We start from the raw sequence: 19,502 nt of genomic DNA, 5'->3' as shown, positions 1-19,502 counted from the left end.
GAGAGAGAGAGAGAGAGAGAGAGAGAGAGAGAGAGAGAGAGAGACGGAATATGAAACTAAGTCCCACAATCCCCTTGAAGGACATACACCCACTGACTCCAAACCTCCAACTAGGCTGCACCTAGTCTCACCATCTTCCAGGAGCGCCAGACTGGGTACAAGAGCATACACACACTGGAAGATGCTTATGACCCACACCACAGCTGGGCTTCTTAAACTTTTTCCACTTATGAAACCTCTTTACTTAAGAAAATTTTGCCTAACCCTTGGGCATATGAGTATATAAAATAGGTTTACAGTGCAGATATTTACTGTAATAAATCACAAGTGGATTTTAGGACAGTTCTTTAGTATACATGTATTTTACCATTTATTGATGACAAAAGCAAACATACGGTTAAGCAGATGGCTGAACTTATTTTTATATAAAGCATTAATCTTGGACAAATATTGGATACTGCAGGGTATAGTGTGTCTTCAGTGTTTTCAGAGTGGATTAATAGTTGGGTTTTTAAATCATCAGAGCTAAGAATACTATTTTGCATGAATATGTACTACAACATGGCAAGAGTATGTTTAGGGCCTTTTCAGAAATTGTTGGAAATTCTGTCCTAATCCCAAGTCAAATTCATCTAACATTTTTTTAAAAATGAAACAAGTCAGAAACTCCAATGACAATTTTTAAAATCAAGCATTCTAACACAGTAGACTCCAAAGATATTCTAATTTGATACTTACATGCTGAAGAATTGATGCTCCAAATGATATCATTTTAGAATGATACTAAAAGCCTTTGGTTTCTATAATTAAACTATTTCATTTTTATAAGAGCAGGAAATTTTGTATAGATACTGCAGCCCCCGTGACATGCAGTGGTCCTGAGGGGTGACCTGAGGGTTTTGGGCTTTGATCACTGGCGGCCCATGGGATAGCAGTCTGTATAGTGCAGTGAGTTCAGAGCCAAAGCCACAGTAAAGTTACTCAGTGCAACCCTGGGTGAACTCTGCCAGAAGCCCCTCTGATATAGTATAGGTTTGATTTTGAATTAATTTCTGTCCGTTGTGTGTCCAGAAACCTTTTCCTGTGACCTGACTAGCCAGGATTCCCACATTCAGATATTGTGACTCACAGCTGAAGACTCTGCAAAGTATACCACAAGGTATACATTTACTTTGTCCTTTTGTTTCAGTGTTTCTCCCAAGAAGAAACGTGATAGTGCTAGCCTGGAGCACTGAGAGAGAACTTGATATGGCCTCTCTCCTCTGAGGTTGTGTTAAGAATCAGGTTTAAAAGTCTATAAAATATCAGCAGGCTAATCAAAAGTGATGTATAATGCATTCGTGCCAAGATAACTTATTTAGACTAACTAGGGGGCACTGAAGAGATGGTTCAGTGGTTAAGGGTGTGTACTGTTCTAGAAGAGATCCAGAGTCTGGTTCCTAGCATTTGTATCCAATGTCTCACAACCGCTTGTAAATTCCAGCTCCGTGGGATCAGGCACCCTCTTCTGGCCTCCATGGGTACTGCATCCATGTGCACATACCTACTCCCCTATTATTTTAAAAGTCATAATAAATTTTAAAATTATTTTAAATTTTAAAAGTCATAATAAAAACAAATTAAAAATCTGTCTGTATAAAAATAAATATTCTGTCTTTACAGACGACTGCTGTTCCAGGTCTATAGAGTATAGATAGATGAATGAATCCATTGTGGCTCCTTAGGTTTACAGGAGCGGGAGATAGCCGGGTGGGCTAAGTATTGGCACCTTGAATTTACGGAGCTGCTTTCACAGTTACAATGAAAGCAAGTCCTCAGCGAGTGAGCTCTTGCTGTCGGGGAGTCGCACGGCGTACGAGACAAGCTGCAGGAGGAAAAGGACCGTGGGATGATTGGGAAGTGGGGCTTGAGCAATGAGGGAGGTATTTGTTGATGCTGAGGCTTCGAGAGCGGGGAATGGGTGCACAGACAGAGCTGCCCACAGAGAGGCAGGAAGCCGTGCTGCATAGATGGCACAGAAAGGCTGTGTTTTGAAATGAGTAGAGAGATAGGCAGAAGATTCGCACAGGGTTGTGTGTGTGTCGGGGGGGGGGCCGGGGGGGAGGTAAGGGTGACTCATAGGTGACTTAGGTTTCTGCTCTGTAGCCTTAGAGGGATCTTGGTGTTGACGTGTTCCCAGGAAGTGGGACCCAGAAAAGAGAAAGGCACCGAGATGAGATAAATAGGTAATCACATTTCCTTTGAGCCGGCGTCAAGAGCATCAGCGTGCGTCATCCCTGAGTGCGTGTAAAAGGATGATGCTTTTCTCTTCTGCTTCCCTACTGGGCCCTCTGCAGTGGGTGAGTCTGTTTGTGTTTGGGTAGGACAGGCAGGGGAACACGGTGAAGACGCTAACATTGCTCCCCTTAAAACAGTCAAATAAGGACCCCTTTGGCTAACCATCACAATCTAGAATAGTATAAAACAGCAAAGTAACCATCTATCAAGTAAAGCCACTTTGATTATTCACGGGTAACAGCTCTCTGTCGCTGATGAAGAAACATAAACTGTACGTGACAGTTTTGTGTACATCTGTGTACCCAATCAGCCTTTCCAGATCAGTCTGATGTTCCATGGATATTTATGTGGTTCATGCTCTCAACACCACACCCTGCAGGAGAAATTATGAGTTTAAAAACAATCTTGACCCCAAAACAAGTACATGATGAATCTCTAGAGTCATGTTATGAATCTGGGCTCTACCCGAATTATGAACGACTTGATCCTGGGTGAACTGTATCAGTCTTCTGTCTGACCTTCCAGATCTCTAAAATGAAAATATAATGCTTACCCACAGCGTTGCAGGAGAGATTCTCTGAGTTCACATTTGTCGAGCACTTAGAACAGTGCCTGTCACTTTGCAAGCACCGAATAAGTACCAGCTATTGTTGTCATTGTTCTTCTGTGGATTGCTTTATAATTAAGTACATAACTTACCAAGTGCCCGTGATAGGAATGACAGGAACCAAGAAGAGAGCTTCTATATACACAGGCATGGAAAGAACACAGAGAAACAGAGATTATGCTGGTCTCAGAGGTCTATCCAGTACATGCTGGGTGCCTGCCAAAGACTAAGGACAAAACATTTTAGCTATTATGGGTCTTAAACGATGTTTCTTCATATCAGAAACATTGCTTTGGTGGTTTGTAGTATAGGAGTGATCCATATTTTATTTTTTTCTATGCATTCTTATGGGTTCAAAAAATAACATTTATTAAAATGTATACATCTAGACTTGGCCTATATTGAACCATTACTCCCTTGGGAAGCAATGTGTGCAGGTGACAGTGAGCCCAGGGCTTGGGATTCATTTCTATGATGTGAAGAATCTTCTTCTATGAGTCCCAGGTCTGCCGAGCACCAGCTGTACACTTTTGGGTGAGTTTTTTAATCTCGCAGTGTTTTGTTTTGCAAGTGGGAGTAATGGCTGTATTAACCTCTGTGGTTATGCTTAGGACTAAGTTAATATTTCCAAAATACTTAGAACAGTACCCAGCCCATAGCAAGCCCTGATGATGCTGATGAATTTTCTCTCATAGGTATCTCTTCGCTGTTCTAATTCATTTCAGGACTCCATGAGCAGACAGGTTGCTGGCTTCTCTGCAGTGGGCCACAGTTTTTCCTATTCTGACCATGTTCCACAGAATTCTTGTTCCACGCCTCCCACCTTCCAGAATTCAGCTTTGGAATTGTTGAAGGATAGTGTTATTCCTTTTTTATTAGTCTAGGTGTGCCTGCAGGCATATACCACTTGGGTGCCTGGTACCCATGGAGGCCTGGATCCTCCTGGAACTGGTGTTACAGATGGCTGTGGGCTGTCATATGAGTATTGAACCGTGGTCTTCTGGAAGAATAGCCAGTGCTCTTAATCACCAAGCCATCTCTCTAGGCAAGGAGATTTTTATGTGGAAAAAGTAAGATCTGTCAATTTTTTAAAAAACCTACTCAAAGAGCAAACAAAATGAAGGTTTAGAGGAGGCATAAGAAACTAAGATACTTTCTTCAATTTATACATACGATTTGGATGATAATATGAATACATCGGATGATAAATTGGACAATATATGCATACTATTTGGATACAGGTAGGACTTTTTTGTCACAGAGATGATATTTGTAACCAAGTGATTTCTCTTAACAATGAATGCTTACTCCTGTGTTGTGTGTATGTATGTGTACATGTGATCACGCACATGTGTGCACATGTGTTTATAAAATACAAGACTGAGTTCAGGTTTGGTCTTTTTCTGCTGTAGTTGCCTGGTAATACATATGGAAACAATTGAGACTGTACTCCCAACGCTGTCCTTTCATTGGCTGTGAGCAGATCTATGCTTTTGCTCTCCAAGGCCACCTGATGTTTCAGTCTATTTAGCATCTGTGGTGTTGATGGCTGTTCCATTCTGAGCTCAGATATGCAGGGGTTGCTCCCTGTCATGAGACAGTGGCTTCTTTTCATCTTTGCTGATAGCCAAAGAGTGTTGCTGAGAAGATGCAGCTTTGGAATTTGACCTTTGAGAGGAAGCTGTGTAAATAAAATCTGATGCTACAGGGGGTGCTTATCTTCCAGAATGTTCACTATTAAATTAGGAGAGGGTGCCTTTCATTTGAAATGAAACTTAAAAGGTACGTAGATACAATTCAGAGGAACACCTTTTCATCTAAAGTCTAAATTGCAGAATTTATAAAAGTTAGAGATTATAGTATTTAAACCTTTAGTTCCCCTTCTCTGTTTAACCAATTACACAAATGAGGATGCTTCTAATTCTAAGCCTCAGTGGCCCTATAGTCGCATTTTGCCAATAAAATTCACCTGCAAAACTAAAGTCCTGGGAAAGTTGCAGAGGCCACGCCTTTCCTCAGTCGATCCTTTGTTGACCTCCTACCTTATAGGTTACTTGATATTTATTTCCCTCAGTGACAGAATATAGGCCAACGGCCAAGAGTTGGGATGCAAACTGTCTTCTCTAATTTCAGCCATACTGGAATGCTGGTCTCATCAAACTTCTTATATTAAGTGCACTTCTTTAATCCGAAACCAGTATTTTTCATGATGTATCTGGCGGGTCTGATTGGCCAGTCCACAAATATTTATGTATTTTTATTAATTATTCATGTGCAAGTCAAAGGACAACTTTTAGGAGTTGGTTCTCTCCTTCCACTGTTATGTAGGTCCTAAGAATCAAACTTGTGTCATCAGGCTTGTGAGGCAAGTGCTCTAACCTGTTGATCCATCTCACCAGCCCCTACTCATCATGTTTACTGATATAATCTCCAGTCGACAACTTAGAGGGATTATTCTGAAACTCAATGCAGTTGTCATTCCAATAGATTCTGACGTCTTAATACCAGCCATCTTGTATTAGCTAGCTGACCTGTATAAGAAGCCACCTGAAACCTCCATTCTTTTATGTTTTGTGTATTTGTGGGGGCAACATCTATTCCAGGGTGGTGTCAAATTTAATATATAGTCAAGGATGATTTTGTACATGGGATCCCTTGGCTCTACCTCCTGAGTTTGAACACTGAGATTTGTGTGGTACTAGGGATTAAACCTGGTGCTTTGTATATGCTAAGTAAACACTCTACTGACTACATTTTATGCCTAGCTCTAAATGTCAGGACTTGAAGTAGCAATCACTTTATTACTCGAGCTCATGCATCTCCACTGCTGTGGATTGGCTGGTTGACATGGGGGTCAGATAAGTGGCTGCTAAGTCTAGCTTCATCACTCATATCCCTAAGGCTAGCAGAGAGTTGGATGGCTTGGCTTGGCCTGGCTTGGCTTGGCTTGGCTTGGCTCAGCTAATCCTGCCATGCCTGTGATTTGTATGGCCGTACTCCTTCCTCTGGGGTCAAGCTTTGGATTATCCTAACACACCCTTCTTACCTGACAGTAAAACTGTGAGACCTTAAAGCCCATCTTAACTGCCGCATTTCAAGATTCTACTATGTTGAGGAGCTAACATGAACTGCCTAGGTTGAGTTATGTGGCCAAGTTGGAGGCACTGAGAGCTCAGACAACAAAAGGCACAGTTGGAGGGTGTGATGGCTCATATTCATATAGCTTGACTAGACTAAGACTTACCTACGAAAGGAGCCTCTGGATGTGAGGAATTCTGATTAGTCTAATTCAGGCAAAGTACTCCACTAAATATGGGTGCCACCATCTCCCATTGGGTTGGTGTCCTTGACTACCTAAAAAGGAGTAGGCTAGCTGAGTACTAGCTCACCCTTCCCTGCTTCATGAGTATGATAGGTTCATGTACCTCACACTCTAACCACCATGCTTCTCCACCCATGACGGGCTTCCCTCAAACTGTAACTGTCTCTTAGGTTGCTTGCGTCAGGGTATTTTATCATGGCAATAACAAGTCACAACCAATACAGAGAGAGGAAGGCGACTGGAGTCAGCAGTGGGTCCTTTCAGGCATCACAGCATCCAGGCAATAACTGCCAACCCAAAGCCACCGAGGAGGCAAAGACAGGGCCATGGCTGTGTGTGACAACTGACAATTGTATTAACAGTTTCAAATACAGGCTTTCAGAAATACTATAAAATGTTAAAGAATAAGGAAAAGCCATAGATGCTTGTCTTGATCTACATCTACTGTTCAGGCCTGTTTCCTCTGTCTCTTCTCCTCATCAATAGTTTGTTATTATACCAAGGTTTTCCTTAGGATATTATGGAGCTTTCTTTTGATATTGAAAAGGCTTTGTAAGTATAATGTGGATATCTATGTAAGTAATCCGCCGTATAGATAGACCAAAATCCGCTTCGTCTTCCTCTTCTCCTTCATGGACTGTCGTTTCCTATGTTTTGCCTTTGTAAGTCCGAGTGCAGTGAGTTTATTTATATGTATGTATATACCTTCACTTGTTTCCCTCATGAATGCTGGTAGGCATGCAGCAGCCTGGGGTCTGACCTCAGGTGGCAATGGAGGAGACTTAAATGTCAGTCTCTTCATCTATAGAAATGACTCCTTTGAGCTTGAGCTTCATTTTAACTCAACACATCTTCAAGATGGAGGACTACACCACAGTACTGGGCTAGAGGCATGAAGGTGATGCCAGTTGCTTGCCTCATCTGAGCTCGAGGAATCAGAGTCGTGGACTTTTCACTTGGGAGACCTCTGTGGTCTTCAGTTGAGTCGGCTTCCTTTCCAGTTATCATTGCTGGCTCTTCTAGCCATTGCACCTACGACACCAGTGATTGGTTCTTAGATAGGCCAGGGGCTGAGCATGAAGAGCAAACACTGTTCTTTCCTGTTTCCTACCTGCTCTCGTCTGTTGAGAATAGTTACGTTCAACCAGAAGAACTTGTTTCATCTTCCTGTTGGGCTTCAAGTTCAAGTGTCCTTTCTGCACTGATTTTGCCTTTCTCGTGTATTGTGAGTTGAACTGGATTGCAGTCGCTTTGGCTGTAATAGCAGGACATGTGACCTTGCCTCACAATTTACTGGTCATTGCATGGGGCCGTTTTTCCCCAGAGGCGTTCCTTCCTCTTCATTTTATTATACCCAAGGCTAAATGTCTTCTTTCTATATCTCTTCTAGCCTCTGCTGCTGGCAAACAGTACTTAGTCTGGGCTATAGGTGTGATTTCTACAAACGGAAGCATTGGCATCTCACTGCTGAGTGAAGAAAGAGAGCCACACTCTCTCTCTCTGTCCCCTGTTCCATTCTGTCCTAAGTGATCTACACCCCTCACTCCACCTCTCCCCCACTTCCGCATTCTGTCCTAGCATGCCTTCCCTGTGGCTTCCTTGCTCCGGACAGACTTCTAGTTCTGAGCCTCCTTGTGAGGTTCATTAGTCTTCTTTTGGCCTGTGCTTCAGTTGTTTCTATAAGCTGAGCGGGGCGCCCATCTGGCCAGCAGAAGTATGTGTCAAGTACAGTGTGGTGTCTCTCCTCTGGCAGCCATTGAAAGGTCCCTTTGTTCCCCACCAGCCCCTCCTGGTCCAGGATGTCGCCCACACCCTGTGACGGAAATCCACCTCCCCCCCATCACAGCAGACACTCAGCAGCTTACAGAGCGAGCTCTGAAAGCAGACTGCCACCTTGTGAGTGGGAACCTAACCTTTTCACTGCTCAAAGGAAGTAGTTTATGGGGTTCGAGCTTATCTTTGTGAACTTTTGCTTTGCCACCCTTCCCACGCTTCCCTCCTCAGCTCTTCTGTACGATGTTTTTCAAGTATCTTTTTTTTTTTTTAATAAAGGAATTGGAGTCATATTCTTGAGTATGTATTCACAGTGTGAACTGCTTTGCATCCCTGAACAGTTATGGATCACCAAGCAGGCGGGGCTTGTTTTCGAATAGCAGAGAACACACGTGTTTTTTGTATGCCTCGTCTTAGTAAAGCTGGTGTCCAGTGAGGACTGGACTCCTGGCTCTTCCTTTTCCTCTGCCTGTTTCCAGCCTCTTGGCTCTCCCTTCTCACCCCTCCCTTTGTTCCTGCAGGGCCGGGCTGAGTAATTTGCTCTGAAGCAGTTTGGTGTGGTTTAAGCTGCAGGGCAGGGCTTGTGCAGTGACTGAGGAGCCCCACTGGCTCTGACTCGCTGCTTAGCAATTGTCATCTCTCCCTAGGCCCAGTATTCATCACTAAAGCCTCGGTAACAAGACAGAACCCAGACTCACCAAGACCCTACCCCCCTCCTCCCTAGATGACTATGTTATCCATTTCAGCCAAACAAGCCCAGAACTTTCCTGGAGGTCTGTGCAATGTCTCTGATGTCTAGTTAAGTCTGAGAGGTAGATAGGGAAGCAGAAGGGCAAAAACTAGGGGTTAGGAATGCCAGAGGGGAAAGGGGAGGGGGAGGGCGAGGGTGGAAGGGGAGAAAACAAATGACTGGAAAAATCTTCTGTCAACCGTTAGCCCTTTTTCCTTTCTTTTTATTTCTCTTATTTTTAGCTATGCTTATTTATTATTTAATAAATAGCATATTTACTTGGTTTAGAAACCAAAAAGTATTGCACATTAACATTTTTGGGAGGTTGTTGTTTTGTTCTTTCAAAGCAGGGTTTCTCAGTATAGCTCTGGCTGTCCTAGAACCACTCCAGACCAGGCTGGCCCCAAACTCAGAGATCCACCTGCCTCTGCCTCCTGAGTGCTGGGATTAAAGGTGTGTGCCACCACCGCCCGGCTCATGTTTAAAACTTTTTAGAACACATTTTAAAACCTTCCCTCCCATCTTATTCTCCACCTACTTAGCTTCCATCTTGGTATTCCCAGGAAGCCCGGGACACTAGGTAGTTTTCCTTTACTGTAATAAAACACCACAACCACAACCTACAGAAGAAAAGGTCTACTTGGACATATGATTCCAGAGGGTTAGAGTCATTCCTGGCTTAGAATCATGGCAGCAGGGACAGCTGAGAGCTAAAAGCTTACATCTTGAACTGTAGGCAGGAAGACAGGGAGTGCCCTGTGTGCTTTTGAAACTTCTACTCCCCAGCGGCAGACTTCTTCCCGCAAGGCCACACCCCCTCAGCCCCAAGCAGTTCCACCAACTGGGAATCAAGTAGTCAGACATCCAAGACTATGGGGGACATTCTCATTCAAACCACCAGACCCAAGTAACCCCTCCAGCACTTCTGAGGCTTATCTTGTCCAGGTGAACACAAATGGAAGCTTTTGGGTTTTACCATTCGGTTCCTTATCCACGCATCTCTCCTCTCGAAAACGTATTTCCCTTTATTCTTTTTTAGTCCTTTGTTGGAGCTTTGGTCGAGGAGTGGTCAGTGGTCACATGACTCGCTTATACCTGGTGCCCCAATGCGCTCACCTGTGGCTTGTCCTTTTCCCACAGAGGAGGTGGAGAGTGAGAAATGGTACCTGTCTACAGAGTTTCCTTCAGCCACCATCAAGACAGAGCCAATCACAGAGGAGCAGCCCCCAGGACTTGTCCCTTCTGTCACTCTGACCATCACTGCCATTTCTACACCTTTTGAAAAAGAAGAGTCCCCTCTGGATATGACTGCTGGGGTACATCCAGTTTTCTTCCTTATAGATATAGATATCAAAAGGTCGAGATCTTTGGTCTCCAAGAAGGCATTTATCCTAGGAGATACATGAATCTGAGGGAGAATAGCTATGTATGTATGCGTGCAGTCATGTGTGTATCATGAGTATATCAAGAATATGTTAATTGTTATCAACATGGATTGTGACAAAGTTCAAAGGCATTGTGTAGAAAAAGCAGTGGCAAAGCTGATTTCATCCCCACTCCACCCCGTAATAGCCTCTATGAAATTAAAAACACAGATGAATATCCACAGTAAAAGAAGAAAAGTTGTCCAGGACATTGATATTTTTTTTTTTTTTTATTCCAGAAGGAGAGGAATGGTTGGGGTTAGGGTAGAGGCCACAGTGTTTGGTGCCACGGTGACTATGCATGCTGGTTCTGCATAGACTTTTCCTTTTCTAGTCCCCTGCCGAGACATTCTCACTCAACCCAGAAATATCCCACCTGCTGATTCACACATGCTGTGTTACTGGTGGAGATCATAGGAAGGCAGGGATTTCCTTCTTGCTTAAGCCCGTGGCTGTAGAAAGCAGAATTTAACATCACTCTGGGTCCTGGGAGGCTCTGTCAGGGTCTGTATTGGTTTTCTTGCTGCACAAGATTTTGGCTCACTTGATTTATGTGTATGTGTATACATGTGTACATGTACCACGAAATCACTGAGATCAAAAGAGGGTGGTGGATCCCTGGAACTGGAGTTACAGGTATTGTGAGCTGCTATGTGGGTGCCGGGAACTGAACCCAGGTCTGTGAGAGCAGCAAGTGCTCTTTGCTGCTCAGACACCTCCTCAGGCCTCAGTTGGTTTTGAACTCAGGTGGACTATAACTAACAGTTCAGGACCCTACCCTCTTGCTCCCTTCTCTCCTTTCCCTGATGGGTATTTTATAGTTAGATATCGTCATCAGTCACTGAGGAGTCTGGAGGGATAGCATGCATCCTGAGACACACTGTCTTATTGCAGGACAACATGGGGGCTCGTGATTCTTTGAAATTTTCTCAGAATATTTTGCCATAAGTGTCTTTATTCTAGCAACAAGAATAATGATGAGCCTTGGATTTTAACTGGAGATGGCGGGTCCCAGGTTTGGCTGCAGAGGATGCAGCACATGACCCTAGAGTAAGATACAGTTGACAACTGGCCCCTGTTTCGTAAAGGCTGTTACTAAGTTAAAAGACTCATGTTTGAAATTCCTTTTTCCAGGGGGACTCCTCATGCCAGACGCTCATTCCTAAGATCAAGCTAGAGCCGCATGAAGTGGATCAGTTCTTAAACTTCTCTCCGAAAGAAGGTGAGCTCATCTCCTGCCCTTCCCACACTCCAGGTGCTCCGTCTAAAGACAAGGGAGCACTGTGGAGTGTAGGATGATAAAGGTAACTGGCTGTATGGAATAATTCTGTTCTTAACATTCCAAGACAATATTTTGAAATTTAAGCAGTTACCTAATAAAATGATTTCCTTACATCTCCTTTATTTTCAGCTAAGCATTGGTGTGGTTTGATGCTTACCAAGGATGGGTTTGAGACCCATCTTGACTGCTGAGATGTGTGTGCGGTTGGTGAGACTCCCTTGTCCTTATGCCCTCCTGGTGTGAACCCACCATCACCCCACGCAGATACACAGCAGACCACAATGGCACTGGCTTAAATAAAACCTGAGTTTTAACCCTCTGTCAATGAAGTTGTCATGGGTCTACCCAGCCAGGGTGTGCTCTTAGCTGCTTTATTTGAGTGACGGTTGTGCTGAGCTCTTTTCCATGGTTCTGATGGTGATATACCTCTCTCGGCTTCTTGTCATTCATTTAGAACCTGACCATGCCACTCTTGGAGTTTACTCTTTGTTCATTCTCTACGTCTTTTTTTATTTTTCTTTTTTGCCTTCCGCCTCTGTGTTCTCCTGTGAGACCAAGTTGGAATGCTGGACACAGTCTCTCCATCTCAGGAGCACACAGGACATTCTCGGTATCTTATTTATACAGAACGTGGAGTCCATACTTCTTAATTCTGTGTCTGTTGGTGCTACACCTTCCCTTTATTTACATGTTCAACACATGTTTACATGTACAGTTCATCCCATGATCAACAGTGAAGTCAGTGTACACAATTACAGAGAACGCATGTGGTAGTGTGCAAAGGGGCACACACGGTGTGAGCATGAGAGTGTATCATTTACCTTCGTTCCTTTATGACCAGATTCAGGGCTGGATCTGAGACCATTGACTCAGGGTTAGCCCTTTACTATCTGTAAAGGACTTAAAAGGTGATATTATCCACCTGCGTCTGTCTTGAGCCTTTGCTTCTTGGCAGTGAGCAGTCCACATTCATATTTTTGAGCCTTAACGTCTGCTTCCAAGCAATTTCTTTCATCTTTACGGCTGCTTACCACCAACAAATGTATCTTGTTCTTTTTAGTATGTTGTGATGTGGTTCAGAAAGTGTCCCAGCCCCAACAATAGAACCCCATAGTGGCGTCAGGATCTCGGGTCACCGGAGGAGAAGTGGCAATCCTTCCTCATTATCCTGGATAGAGACAGATAAAGACATTGAATATCCCATGTACATCAGAGTTTCTGGGCAGAGTAGCCTGCTGTCCCCGGCTCCTTCTGCAGCTTAAGAACAGCATTTCAAATGATGTTTAGAAATCTGATCCTGAGGCACCTGTGGCCAGAAGGGCTGGCTTTTCCTGTCTGCTTCTCTCTTGTGGGCTACCCGCTGCTTAGAAAGGAGAAAAGCTTAGCGTAGCCTTTGCCAGACCTGGAGGCAGAGAAACTTTTGGTGTCCTTGGGAGTTCAGCTGGACTTTCAAGTAGGGAAATCTGATTCCTGAGGTTTTTTCTTTTCTTTTTCTGGATTTTGGTTTTAACCTACAGTGTCATATACTCACAGCATAGGGGAAACCTGGGCTAATAATAAGACATACCAACTTCCTAGCCAAGCACATGATGTGTTAAAGGGGCATCCTCAGCCTACCCCTGAGCTACTCAGGTTTGTAAAGCATGCGATTGTCCTGTGGATCCAGAAATGCTGTGTGAAGCTGGGACGGCGGACTCTCAAACTTAGTCTCCCTCAGCAGCAGTGGCTGGCAGAACAGAAAAATCTGTCCTGAAAAAAGAAAGAGGGAACCCACAGGGTCTTTGTGCAGGTGGACCCCAGGTAATGATCTCCCTTTAGAAGCTCATTCCAACTGGAGGTGGTAGCTGGATGCCTATTGGGTGCCCTCAGCCCCAGTCATGGACCATGAAGAAAGGCTTTAGGGGAGAAAGCATTTTGTACCTCCTTTCTTTTTCCTGTGACTACTTATCTATCTAATGGTGGATGTAGGGTTTCTGAATGAAGAATGCCTGGCCTCCTGCCTGCAGGCCCCAACAGCCACATTCCTCCAGAAACAAAGGGGGCTTTTCTCCAAGAATTCCACGAGAGCCCTCAGGTTGGCAGTTTCCTAAAAGACTGTTAAAAAAAAAAAAAACAAAACTGCACTGTACTAACACGATTTGCATATCAACCTGTATAAACTATCTGAAAAGAATACAGAGGGACATTGGGTGTAGCTCAGTTGATAAGAGTGTTTGCACAGCATGCAAGAAGCCCTCCATCCCACTCTTAGTACCATGTTAAACCCGGCATGGTGGGACCCACGTTCAATCTCAGCATCACAGAGGTTGGGACAAGAGAACTACAAGTTCGAGGCCATCCTCAGCTATCCAGACTTCAAAGCCAGACTTGGATACATGAGAACCTGTCTCAAAATACGTTGCAAAAGTAGAACGATAAAGAAACACAGTAAAGTCTTGTCAATAGCATGTCAGAAGTCCCCAGAATCCCAGGCCACCCCTTGGGTCATTCTTATGTTAGTGTTGCATGCGCATGACTGCCCAGGGTAGTTTTGTGCAGGGACTAGTAAGTGTAACTCTATGCTCACCTTCTGTCTCCCTTTCCATACGACAAGAGGACTACTGGGTACACTGTTCTGCACCTGGTTCTCCTCCCCTCACTACTTCCAGTCCTAAAACTTTCTAGGTCAGCCCAGGAAGAGTTCCTACTCTCTGCACCTACCCCAAAGCTCCCAGTGTGGAGACACATGTTGTGTGTTTAACTTGCCCCTGAGTCTTGAGCTACTCTTCTGTGGTGGCTGACATGAGCTCTCTTTGTCCGCAGCCTCCGTGGATCAGCTGCACTTACCACCGACACCGCCCAGTAGTCACAGCAGTGACTCTGAGGGCAGCTTGAGCCCCAACCCACGCCTGCATCCCTTCAGCCTGTCTCAGGCCCACAGCCCTGCCAGAGCCATGCCCCGGGGCCCCTCTGCCTTGTCCACATCTCCTCTCCTCACAGCTCCACATGTAAGTATCCGGGTGGCCCTTCTGGGAGTGGGCAGGGATCCTCTCAGTCTAATTTTTCATCATTGTAATGAAATTTTTGTTCAATGGTTAGAAGTCTCTGTTCTTGCTATGTGGCCGTAACAAAATACCCAAGACTTGAGTAAGTTAGGAAGGAAAGATGTTTGTTTTGGTGCATGGTCCTGGAGGTGGTGAAGTTCTAGAGCATGGTACCTGCGTCTACTTAGCTTCTGGAGAGGATGCTCCGTGCATGGCAGACACAGAAGGAAGAAGCAGGTAGTGGGAAGGACACATGCAAAGGAGGCAGGGAGGCTGTGTAGCAGCACACCCCCATGGTAACTAATCCTGGTCCTGTGAGACCCAACTCACTCCTGCAAAAGGGTATTGATTGTATTCTTCACACCCACACTTCCTTATGGAGACCAGACCTCCATGTGGGGACAGACTGGATTCAAGCCATAGGACCAAAGCAGTATTGTAGGAACCCTAAAGAATATGTTTAGGAAGACCCGCCTACAAATCTCAGGAACTCTCTTCAAATGCAGATCCAGTTCTTATCTCTGTGTTTATTTTCCAGGGCTGGAAGCCTCAGGCATACATTTCAGTTCTTTTCCCCCTCAAAGTTATACCACAAACATTTGCCATTAATGTAGAAGATCCTTACTTAATGGGCTCTAGGAAATGCCTTTCATCTTTTAGATAAGCATTCTTGGGTGAAATTTGAAAAGAAAGCCTCTCTGAGATTAAGTAAGGGCTTTGATGTCAAAAGCTCAAAAACATAGTTTAATCTTTGTGTTTCAGGGGTTGGGGGGTGGGGAATCTCAACCCAAGATACTATGACAAAATCCCAGGTCGTCGTTCGTCCCACAGACAGGTAAAAAGGAGGGGTAGAGAATTCACATTTGATTGTTCTAAAGAGGGAATCTGATGTCTATGAAGTCTTCAGAGTTACAAGCAGGTTTTTTAAAACTATACTATCACGAATAACAAATTTTAAACACAGTATTTTATTCTTTGAGAAGTTCATGCGTGCAATGTATATGACTAGCAAATATAAATGAAATAGTTTAAGAAGAAATAGGACCATCTATCAGCATAATTTAGATAGTTTTGAGAAGATTCACTTGCCCCCATATGTTCTAGATCTTAACGACATGTCGCCGTCACTGAGAACGAAGGCCTTCACTTGCCATTCCTGCCTTCCCTATTTGAACCTGGATTTCACTGTGTAGATTCATGTTCTGTGTCTGCATCTCCACCCCATGTTCCTGTTAGCATCTCCCTGATGTCTATAGGCCCCTGGAGCCCCAGTACCTCTGCTTGTATTAAGCAGTTTCCCGTTTGCTGTCTCAGCCTCCTGAGCTCACCTGCTCTGGGCAGGGACGTCTCCTGTTACTCATCTGAGTACAGCAGTGACCTTTGCTCGGATTGTCTGCCTCGTCCTTGTTGATCGTCACGTCTCCAGAAAGCAGCATCCGAGTCTCATCTCCTCCTCTATGCCTCCTCTCACCCCATAAACTCACAAGGGCTCTCTTTCTCTAAAAGTTGAAGGCTTCTCCAGTCAACATCTCAGCTCAGCCTTGAACTGCCCTCACGGTCTCATGGCTAAAACTCCAGTCCTACTGTCTTGATGCTAGGCCACTCCAGAGATGGGTTTTGTTTTCAGTCCTCTGTGGCAGGGAGCATGGAGATTACACACTAGTGAGTCAGCGTGTGTGACTAATATAAACACGTCACTGTGTTCTGAGCTAAAGGCAACAGACTGTGGTTCTCATCTTTATTGCTGACGGGCAGCATAGGACTCTCGGAAGCCTGAACTCCCATGGAAAATGCCTGCTGGTGTGTTACAGCTAAGGGACTTCAAGCCCCTTGGTTCTAAGTGGAGGGGAAGAGAAACTGTGGAGAAAGCTGATCATAAAATCAGCCCTTCAGTAGGAGAACAATACACGTCTTGAATAAGCTGAACTCTCAGGGAATTTTCCATTACCCCTAAGCCTCCAGGGATACTCAGTGTGAACTCTATACGGTTACTCTGTGTGTGCTAGATAGTGGGGTGTTCCCTGGGAGAAACTGGATGGAGGCCTCTGTAGTTTTCCCTTTGATTGAGAATTATGGGATTTAAAACACCCATATGGGATACTGGGGAAGTGGTTCAGTGGGTCAGAATGTTTGCCCTGCAAGCATGAAGACTTGCGTTTGGGGCTTGTAGATCCCGAGAGCTACTGGTTAGCCAACCTAGGTGAAGAAAACAAGCTTCTTGTTTAGTGGGAGATCCGACCTCACTAAAAAAGCAGGGAGGAGTAGAAGATGCCTCCATATATGTGCACGGGCACATACACATGTATTCTACATGCATGCACCACACATATATACATGAATATATACGTACATATGTAGATATGCATATGAATACATACACACATGAATACATATATACATGAATACACACATATGTACATACATACACGCATGAATATGTACATGCCACACACACATAAATAAGTAAATAAAAAGATAAACACCCACACGGGCACACCTTCTCTATCTTTGCTTTTACTTCAGAGCACCTATGTCTGACCCAAAGCCTCAGAGGCTCCCTTTCTCTGCACCGTGACTCTCCATGCTCCGAGTCGAGGTCACTTTTCAGTACCTCCTCTCTGACCTTTCTGTGCTCCCTGGTCTGCCCAGAAGCTGCAGGGATCGGGCCCACTGGTCCTGACAGAGGAAGAGAAGAGGACCTTGATTGCCGAGGGCTATCCCATTCCTACCAAGCTGCCCCTGACAAAATCTGAGGAGAAGGCCCTGAAGAAAATCCGGAGAAAGATCAAAAATAAGGTGAGCTGTTCCACCCTAGGCATTTCTGCGGCAGACAGGAGAACTGAGCCCTCAAGCCCCCATCCCCGAGGCCCATAGCGGGACTTCCTGTAGTCAGGTGAGGAGCGTAGACAGCGTCTGCCCACCATGCATGTGAACTCACACCAGTATGTAGACTCCTTGTTGCATGATAGCCTGTTCAGAGGCAGGAGGAGATACAAGGATCTCTCTTTATCCTTCTTTTTAAAAATCTCAGCCTTTCGATTTTTCTGATGTATATAATATTTTCTTCTCATTACTATATGTAATTTATAAGCAAATACAGTTTTATGTGGTGTTACTTTAAAGTTTTTTTTTTTTTTTTTTTTTTTTTTTTTTGCTAGTGGTCTGTGATAAAAATGAAGTTCAGTAGCCACCTAGTCTCTGTTGACTTCAGAGCTGTGACAAAGGGAACAGGAGAGGAAGGCAGAGAGAGCAGAAGAGAAAGAACCAGTCACACCTCCTCACCCTCATGCAGAGCCAGCAGACAGTTTATACATACCCAAGCCCAGCTGGCTGATTTTTATATATAATTGAGCCAGCTGAAGTCCAGGGAGCTGACATCATTTTTCTGAACTATTTCAACCATCAGTCTGTGACCCAGGAGTTTGTCGGCGGATTGGGAGGATCTGTCTGGGCCAGAAACAGAGTTGGTGATAAGTTGGGGGGAGTCTACACTTTAAACAAAGCAAGGCTGGCCACATAAGTGAGGCCGGCTTGGCTGACCCCTGTGCAGATGGCCTCCCACGTTCCTTCCATTCATTCTCGGTTTACTTTCAAAAATAGAAATTCATCTCCTTATTTCACAGATTTCTGCCCAAGAAAGCAGGAGAAAGAAGAAAGAATACATGGACAGCCTGGAGAAAAAGTAAGCCTGCTCGTTGGCTGGTTGTTGTTTATTAGGTCACATTCATCAAGCCGGGTGAGAGGGGCTCAGTTTGGCCCCTCCCAGTGCATCGGCAGTGTTTGTCTGCCCCCTAGTGGTCATATTGAAGGAACTGCTTATAACTATGTTGAATCCCAGCTTTCTGACCGCAGTCTTGAGATCTTGAGTGCTTCCAGGCTTCTTGAGCAAGCGTTAGACTTTGACTTTCTTGCAACTCCTCAGAAGAGATGCCCAGCTTCAGCCTACATGAGCAGTGCTGTTTAACCAGTTCCCACTGACCTCAAATGATACAAATAAGACTCTGGTATTTCCTGTACTCTGTAATGCATGCTGTGGGCAGACAGAATTTTTGCAAACACACGTGAAGGCAACCTTTGTTCTTTTGAAAGCCCTGGAATGTCCTGAGGGCTCAGAGAGCCGTTTGAATTGAGGACCAACTCTACCAGCCTTAGAAAGTAGTTCTCCAGATAGGAAGGAGGCCCTGGAAAACCCACCCATGAGTCTTTCTCATTTGCACATGTGAGGTAAAGCACTGGCTGGCTTCTAACTAGTTCTAGAAGCTTCTACGGAAAGTTGTCCGTCTATGAGCTGGTTTGGGCATAGGCAATGTAGCATTAAGGACTCCTGTTTTCTTGTGTTTGTTTCATTGTGTCCTAAAGATATCCACAATCAAAGTTATTTCTATGGATCTCTCTTCTCTGTCTCTCTGGGCGTGTGCAATTCAGCACATCACTGCCATGGGTTCTGGTCCTGCCTGCCTTTTAACCAAGCTCCAAGCTTTGTATCAGATGTGGCCAGTAGTACAGCTCCCTGGTGACTGTACAGCCTGTGGTCTAGTGAGGAATGAGTGTAGCAGGAAGAGATGGGGAACCTGATGGAGGTGCCTGATGGGGTTTATGTGTGTCCCGCCTGAGCTACTTTCTGAAGGGAGCCCCGGCCTGCCGTGTTGTCCCTGTGGACCCTCACTGTCTCTCTATTCAAGCTGCCTCAGTTCTTCCTCACTGGCCACCCCACTTCTTTCTCTGTGACGCCAAAAGCCCCTGACTGAGCGGTTGCCCTGTGGAGAGTAGCTGAGTGTCTTTCTTTCTGCTCTCTCCACAGAGTAGAGTCTTGTTCAACTGAGAACTTGGAGCTTCGGAAGAAGGTGGAGGTGCTGGAGAACACCAATAGGTGAGTGTGGCCAGAGGAAGGGACCATAGTCCAATGGCAGGGTCATAGTCCAATGGCAGGGTCATAGTCCAATGGCAGGGTCATAGCCCAATGGCAGGGGTCATAGCCCAATGGCAGGGGTCATAGCCCAATGGCAGGGGTCATAGCCCAATGGCAGGGGTCATAGTCCAATGGCAGGGGTCATAGTCCAATGG

General features: G+C 44.9%; 1 protein-coding gene across 2 annotated transcripts in view; it reads left to right on the top strand.

Annotated features, from left to right (window-relative positions):
* The window catches only part of Creb3l2 (cAMP responsive element binding protein 3 like 2), a 115,792-nt gene that overhangs the window by 75,304 nt on the left and 20,986 nt on the right, over window positions 1–19,502 (top strand). For both annotated transcript variants that reach the window (XM_028768367.1, XM_028768368.1), the window contains exons 3-8: window positions 9,850–10,025; window positions 11,268–11,355; window positions 14,218–14,402; window positions 17,088–17,234; window positions 18,062–18,120; window positions 19,240–19,308. In XM_028768367.1, coding sequence (XP_028624200.1) covers window positions 9,850–10,025; window positions 11,268–11,355; window positions 14,218–14,402; window positions 17,088–17,234; window positions 18,062–18,120; window positions 19,240–19,308 — 724 coding nt within the window. The remainder of the gene's footprint in view (window positions 1–9,849; window positions 10,026–11,267; window positions 11,356–14,217; window positions 14,403–17,087; window positions 17,235–18,061; window positions 18,121–19,239; window positions 19,309–19,502) is intronic.

This window comes from Grammomys surdaster, unplaced genomic scaffold, assembly GCF_004785775.1.
Source record: "Grammomys surdaster isolate TR1022 unplaced genomic scaffold, NIH_TR_1.0 186, whole genome shotgun sequence".
NCBI classification, from domain to species: domain Eukaryota; kingdom Metazoa; phylum Chordata; class Mammalia; order Rodentia; family Muridae; genus Grammomys; species Grammomys surdaster.
The sequence above is the reverse complement of the archived record's forward strand: the minus strand, read 5'-3'. Positions and strand labels throughout refer to the sequence as shown.